The sequence below is a fragment of the Diorhabda sublineata genome, chromosome X (assembly GCF_026230105.1).
Source record: "Diorhabda sublineata isolate icDioSubl1.1 chromosome X, icDioSubl1.1, whole genome shotgun sequence".
In the NCBI taxonomy this organism is placed as follows: Eukaryota; Metazoa; Arthropoda; class Insecta; order Coleoptera; family Chrysomelidae; genus Diorhabda; species Diorhabda sublineata.
Window position 1 is genome coordinate 27,600,049 of NC_079485.1, and position 6,789 is coordinate 27,606,837.

Sequence of the window (6,789 nt, forward strand, 5' to 3'; positions counted from 1 at the left end):
TCTTTATCAGATTATTGTATTCGTTTTAAAATCTATGTTGGCACAGACAAAATACCGGCGTCTGAGAATGTTGTCCTAGAAGTGGCACAACCAATTTAAAAAAAACTACATACTGTACATGAACAATTCGTATTCGTTTCCTCAATTATATTTCAAATTACTGGAACAAGATACAAATGTAATTGGAACTGCGAAAGAACAGAAAACTTGCTTTCCTCAAACTATTAAAAAAATGAGAGGCCAAAATATTATCATCCCACGGTTTATTAGCACTAAAATGGAAAGATAAAAAAGATGTATACATACTTAGTACAAAACATACAAGTATTGATTGACAGGGAAGAGAAAAAAGAAAGATGAAAACATTATCAAATGTAGTCAAATATAATACAGGTATGGAAGGCGTTTATAAACAGGACCAGTTGATAACGTGCTTTCATTTTTATGAGAAAATTCACATGGTCTACATAATAAAGTCAATAGTGGAACCAAAACAGACATTGTCCAATTTCGTTTAAAAGTCGCTGAAGAATTATTGGCGCAAGGGGTCCTGCCAAATTATAATACCCGTGGGCGTTCTTCAACGGTGCCGTGTATATTATAAACATAGAATTAGAAAAGAAACCACTTGGCAGTGCAAACAGTACCATATACCTTTGTATTTACCGACAGCTAGTTCTTGTTCTTTATAAATATTTTTATTTTGTGTCATTTATACATTTATTCACATTTTGTTATTGGAATGTTCTTTGAAAAATATATTTATATCACCAATATATAATAAATACTACCATAGTGGTGTGGTGCCTACTAGTCTGGACGATAAACGGAAGTTGTTTAAAAAATCCAAAATTATATGACTATCTCGAAATATATAAGGCACTATAAAAATTTTTGATTTTTGGATTGAATAGTTCTTGAAAACAGCATATGTGGTTTATAGTACTTCATGAATAAACATCTTGAACTGAAAACGTTTTCCATTCCTTATATCACGATCATAATAGATGTTTATAGTAAAACTCATTTCAAAGTTATCAATATCGAGAATAGCATGACGTTTTTCATAAAACAATTTCCAAATCGTTTATTTCCGAATGATTATCATAGTATATTTATTGTATAATAAGAGGTCTGGCAAAAGACCTAGTAATCAAAGAGACAAATTCATCTGTACTTTTATACAAAATAATGGTAATTTAATAAATTTTAGCAGCATACATTAGGTGAGGCACAAATTGGGATACGTATAACACGTGTGAGGTTGCGTGACACGAGAGATAGGACTCGTACATGCTACACGTGCTGCGTGGTGATCCTCATATTGAGACACGCGTTTTCAAATAGGAAACGAAAGGGTTTGGATTTGATTGGTAGTTCGCGACTAGCAGGCATCAAAATATGTCTGACATTTTTGACAATCGAACAAAACAATTGCTGTTATTGTAATTAAGTTCTGAATCAGAATCGGATAATGCCGAGGAGGAAATATTGTTTTATTCCTTCTTTAAGAAGAAATTTATTCTATCGAAGAGAAAAACCAGTGGACAATTTACAATTACAACTAAAATGAGTGATATTGATTGCGCAAATTGGGACACGTATAGCACGTGTCAGGTGGCATGACAAGACTCGTACATGCTACACGTGCCGCGTGGTGATTCGCTTATTGAGACACGCGTTTTCAAAGAGGAATTGGTGGGGTTTGGATTTGATTGGCAGTTCGCTACTATAGCAGGCATCAAAAAATGTTTTATTCCTTGATGAGGAAGAAATTTACACCACTTAATAAATCTATTCTATCGAAGATAAAAAACAGTGGACAATTACAACTAAAATGAGTGATACTGATTTTGCTAATTACTTCCGAATGAATCGAAGCTAGTTTGCCCTCTTTATTCCCTTACCGTTTAGATTAACTTTTCTTCTGTCATTTTTTCCTAAAAAAATTAAAGAAAGACTTGCTAGTCACCCACTCGTTTGGCACAGCAAACTGTGTCTGAACTACAACAGGACACGTCTGTGAGCTCACGCGTGTCGTGTTAGGTCGCGCTACGTCGTCAATGTATTCAATATTGTAGATTACAATAGGTGCTATACGTGTCCCAATTTGCGCCTTGTCTAAAATTGTATCATCAATCTGCCAATAGTGCAGTAAAAACATCAGTCATTCAATAATTAAAAATTGTGAGTGATCAAATAAGCTTCATTGAAATATAATATCTCGTCAAGTGAAAACGATTATATATTATCACTGAAATCCGAACAGAGGCCCCAAATAAAACATTTTTATTGAAGTAGATAAAGACACGTAACAAGAGTTTTGCAAATTACGCACTTGGCGGTTTCTCTCTTTATTTTTTCAACTTAACTGCTTATAACTATTTTTACCAAATATGCTATTATTGGATGTGCTGTGTGACATAATATACATAAAAGTATTTTTATAACAAACTAAAAAACGTATTACTTTCCTTGCAATTTCAAAAAGACTAATCAAATATTACCTATCGACAATCAATCTATTATATCTGAATAGATACATTATAAGGATAATATTATTGATATATTCAAAATTATTATATATTATTGAATATTATGTCAAATTTACTATACAGTTTGAACTGGCTGGAACCCGTCACCCAAGCATTCTTTGTGGAAGAATCCTTGCACAGAACATACACTACGATTTGGAGTCCTTGCCCGTCACCATCTTATTAGGAACATAAAGATCAGTTCAATCTTAATGTCGACTGAATTCTATGGTTCACAAACAACACTGCATTCCACTAAGCACTCACAACAATCACTTTCACGACCACGATCTTTCTCGTTCGCCTTAGTCCAGTATATTCGTAAACTCAAGTGAAATGACTTAAGAGGTGTTTAAGTATTGAGATAAATATTAACGAATGGCAAAACAGAAAAAATAAAGCATAAGTTTTAAGAATGCTTCAAAAGTACTTCGGATATTCGATAAGGCATCAAATAAGGAGATAGATTCTTATGGTTGCAATTTGCGTTGCTCGAATTTTGAAAATTCCACTAATTCTTGCTACGCTAGCTTCGACCTATCTCTTGACGAGGGTCGTCGTTAACGTTAGTCATTACGTCATGGATGACGTTTTAGCTGCGACCACAACGATCGTAGTCGCAATGTGGAACGATCTAAAGAGTATTTCAGACTAAGATTATATACTCGATGATTTCAAGTGTGAATGTGGATAGTGGAATGCACCATTAGTATCTTTTTATCAAATTGAGTTTTAACTCATGAAATTTTTAACTCTTGCAAACGATTTGTTTTGTTTCTTTGAGAGAAATGTCCATAAGGATCGTGCTTTATCAATGTTCAAAACGTAAATTAATCAATCCATTAAATCTTTTGTACATTATATATGTAAGTTAGTAATTATGTCGGATTCTGAAGATGATTATATGTCGTTTAAAGTTTTGGTGGATAGGTAAGCTATGAAGATAAAACAATATAAATTTTTTACATTCTAATTTCAGCAAAGATGACGTACGTCCAAGTCTTTTATTTAATAGAGAAAAACGTAAAATGGATGTGTTTAAAAAGAAAATTGAAGCCTCAAATAAACGACAAAAATCCTTAGTAGAACTTGAAAGAGAAAACCGAGAAATGGGCTTAAATACTGCCATATCTGACGAAAATAAAGGATTCAAATTACTGGAAAAAATGGGTTTTAAACATGGAGAAAGTCTCGGAAAAAATAAAAGTGGCATAAAGGAACCTATTGATATTGTTATAAAACAAGGAACATCAGGTATTGGTCGTGAATCTCATCTAAAGGAAGTGTTAAATAAAAAACAGCAAAGGAAAATAAGTTATTTAAGGCATTATGAAACTCAGTTCCACTTAGCCAATAAAGAAAGAAAGAACTTAGCACAAATGAGAAAAGATTTCTTTAAAGCACAGAAAATATGTGAAGAATTAGATTTTAGAGCTGTAAGTATTACATCTATTTTTAATAACCAACTGCAGTAAAGGATTATGAAATCAAATCTGTTTTGAATTATTGTGTATTGTTGAAGAGTATTTAATACAATTAACACATTGAAAGATAGAATTATTAATTTAAATTAGTTTGAAGTTAATCAACATCGGGAGTCAAATTGTACTCAGTTGAAATTGACAAAAACTTTTCATATAATTTATATTTGAAGTTAATTATTTTCGCTCTTTTTCTTTAATACTTATGTTTTACTGTTAAAATTGCCTCAGCAACATTTTTCAATATTTCTAGTCATCACAAAATATACAAATTTATTAAAACTGAAACAGTGGAAAGGATACTGTATTTTATTATTTAAATGTGGCTATAAATACATTCAAATATTTTTATGTATTTATTACATTACCTTTATAATTTTTATTTTATATATTTGTCTGATAAATTGAGGATAATGAATTTACATTATAGATACTTGCATATTTTATTAAAAATATAATTCTACACAAGACAGTAGAGGAATTGTTTGAAAAATACTATGGTGATATAAATACATATCTCCTATGCTATTTCTTTGTATAAATTTGATACAAACATTGTTTTCAGAAAGTCAAAGATCCTATTGAAGATTTCTTTTGGACTAGAGACACTATCAAAAAAAGAAAGAAATTGGAGAGAGATGAGATTTATGAAGATACAGACAGTAGTAGTGACGATGAGGAATTTGAGACAAATATCAGTGAAGAGAATTTGTTCACATTAATAGACTATCTCAGAAAGAAACACTTATACTGTATTTATTGTGTAATTACGGGTATTGATATCAAAGACCTCGAGGAAAATTGTCCTGGGCCCTACAGGATTGATCATGATGATGAATAATATATAGAAACATTATTAGATTGTTTTTATTTTTAACTTTTTTCAAGAGACTTATAGTTATTTATTTGTAACTGTTATTATATAAATTGAGATTTTGAGTTTTGTTTTTTCTTTTATTCTTAATAGAGAAGTAACTTCTTTTTTTTGTAAAGTCATAAAAATACAATACATAAGAGTGCGTAGCAAAATATCAACTTTTAATGGTTGTAATCTAAATTCAAATTTACATCAATATTATTTAACTGTAATATGAATTCATTAGTACCATTCTTTTATGGTAATTGAATGCAATACTCCTGTTGTTGACTTGACCAAAGTACATTCTTTAAAATTTCTTACTTTTTGGAAACACACTAGAATTAACTTAATTTCCTGGAATTCAACATAAACACAAGCAGTAATCAATTAAACAATAAAATAATTTTGTGCTAACTTGGTATTTTAAAATTTTTTTAAATAAAAACACATGTTATGGAAAGAGTTTAATAATAAACAAAATAAATATAATCCAAAAAGAACCTGTAACAATTTTTTTTAAATTGGAAAGTAATTAGTCTTTTTATTAACCAATAAGAAATAAACAAATAAAAATAATCACGTTGAAGAGAACTTAATGTTTCATTTAATGAAAAAGGCCATTTATATTGTTATAAATCTACTATGCCAGCTGGCATGTTCAAAAGCACTTTACAAGAAACAGTTAACAGCTATGTTATAGTCATTAGACTACTGAGAACCAGTTGATAATAATGCCAACAATGCTGATGTAATTCCAATGGAAAGAGTGTAATTTACAGCTGGAGTGAATGACTGCAGTAAGTAGAAACTAGCCAGAATCACAATAGCCAAAAATAATGCATTGTTATAGAAGATGGAGAAAGTGGTCGCTTCAAAGTCTGCTACTTCATTCTTCTTCCATAGTATTCTTTCGTCTTTCTCTTTTTTGCTCATTTTCTTATCATCTGCTAGCTTTTTGGTCAAATCTCTAGTAACAGCTTCTTCTCTTTTAACGGCAATTTTATGTTTTAAAGTAAATTTTGTGTTTCTGTAAGCCATTGCTAATAAATATGTGGATATTGCTGTGACCACAGCAAATACTATTAATGATGAATACAAATCAATCATATGTATCCTCCAAAATAACCATATTGGAACCGCAGATACAATTAGGGCATTGCCGTAAAACAATGCTGAAGATTTTGTTGAAACATTTCTACTGAAATCTTGTAATAATAATTCTTCTTCTTTCGTGAAGCCTTTATTTTGTAATTTGGACATATTTGTAATTCGCTTCTGTTACACTTTAGCACAAATAATTGTTTTTATTACGAACACTTCACTCTACAGAAGACAATTTGTGAATGTGGTGATTTGGTTAGATGAAGTGATAAGTGTTGTATTTCATTTTCATAACACGTCTTAACGCCACGCAACGTCATTCCACGTTGTTTCTAGCCATATTTTCGCAGCCAACTTCTTCGATTTTAGGAATGACGTCACAATAAATAAAAATGTACACTACCTTCTTGTGCGAGCATGTCTAAGTTTTTTAAAAGTGTCATAAAGTTAACTACCAAAGAATGATTTGGTATTGTCCAGACATAAGCAACATGTTGGATATATATTTTCTCATTATTGTGAGAACTTGACGTTTCATTTATCTATGGCCGCTATTGACATAATTCATATCATCATCCATAACGATGAATACTAACAAATATTTACTTTTTTCATTTATTTTATTGAATATTTTATCAATAAAAAACTAATTTACACCAAGAAAAAATTGAAAAAGAAGACAAACCCAAAAGAGTTTAATGTAGTGTATTGAATCCAAATCGATACTTCAAGATCGAATAACTAGAATCGAAACACCATGTAGTTAATGTATTTTATTTTTTATATTGAAGAAATAATTTCGATTAAATAATAA

General features: G+C 30.5%; 2 protein-coding genes across 2 annotated transcripts; one reads left to right on the plus strand and one right to left on the minus strand.

The window, feature by feature from the left end:
* The first annotated feature begins 3,093 nt into the window (after window positions 1-3,093).
* LOC130451646 (G patch domain-containing protein 11) lies at window positions 3,094-4,954 on the plus strand. Its single transcript, XM_056790800.1, has 3 exons — window positions 3,094-3,464; window positions 3,514-3,970; window positions 4,581-4,954. Exons 1-3 carry the CDS (start codon window positions 3,415-3,417, stop codon window positions 4,854-4,856), a joined length of 783 nt encoding a protein of 260 aa, XP_056646778.1. The 5' UTR covers window positions 3,094-3,414; the 3' UTR covers window positions 4,857-4,954.
* An 83-nt stretch (window positions 4,955-5,037) lies between these two features.
* LOC130451647 (translocon-associated protein subunit gamma) lies at window positions 5,038-6,297 on the minus strand. The gene has a single exon (XM_056790801.1). The coding sequence runs from the start codon at window positions 6,132-6,134 to the stop codon at window positions 5,583-5,585; it is 552 nt and encodes a 183-aa protein (XP_056646779.1). The 5' UTR covers window positions 6,135-6,297; the 3' UTR covers window positions 5,038-5,582.
* Between the last annotated feature and the right edge of the window lie 492 nt (window positions 6,298-6,789).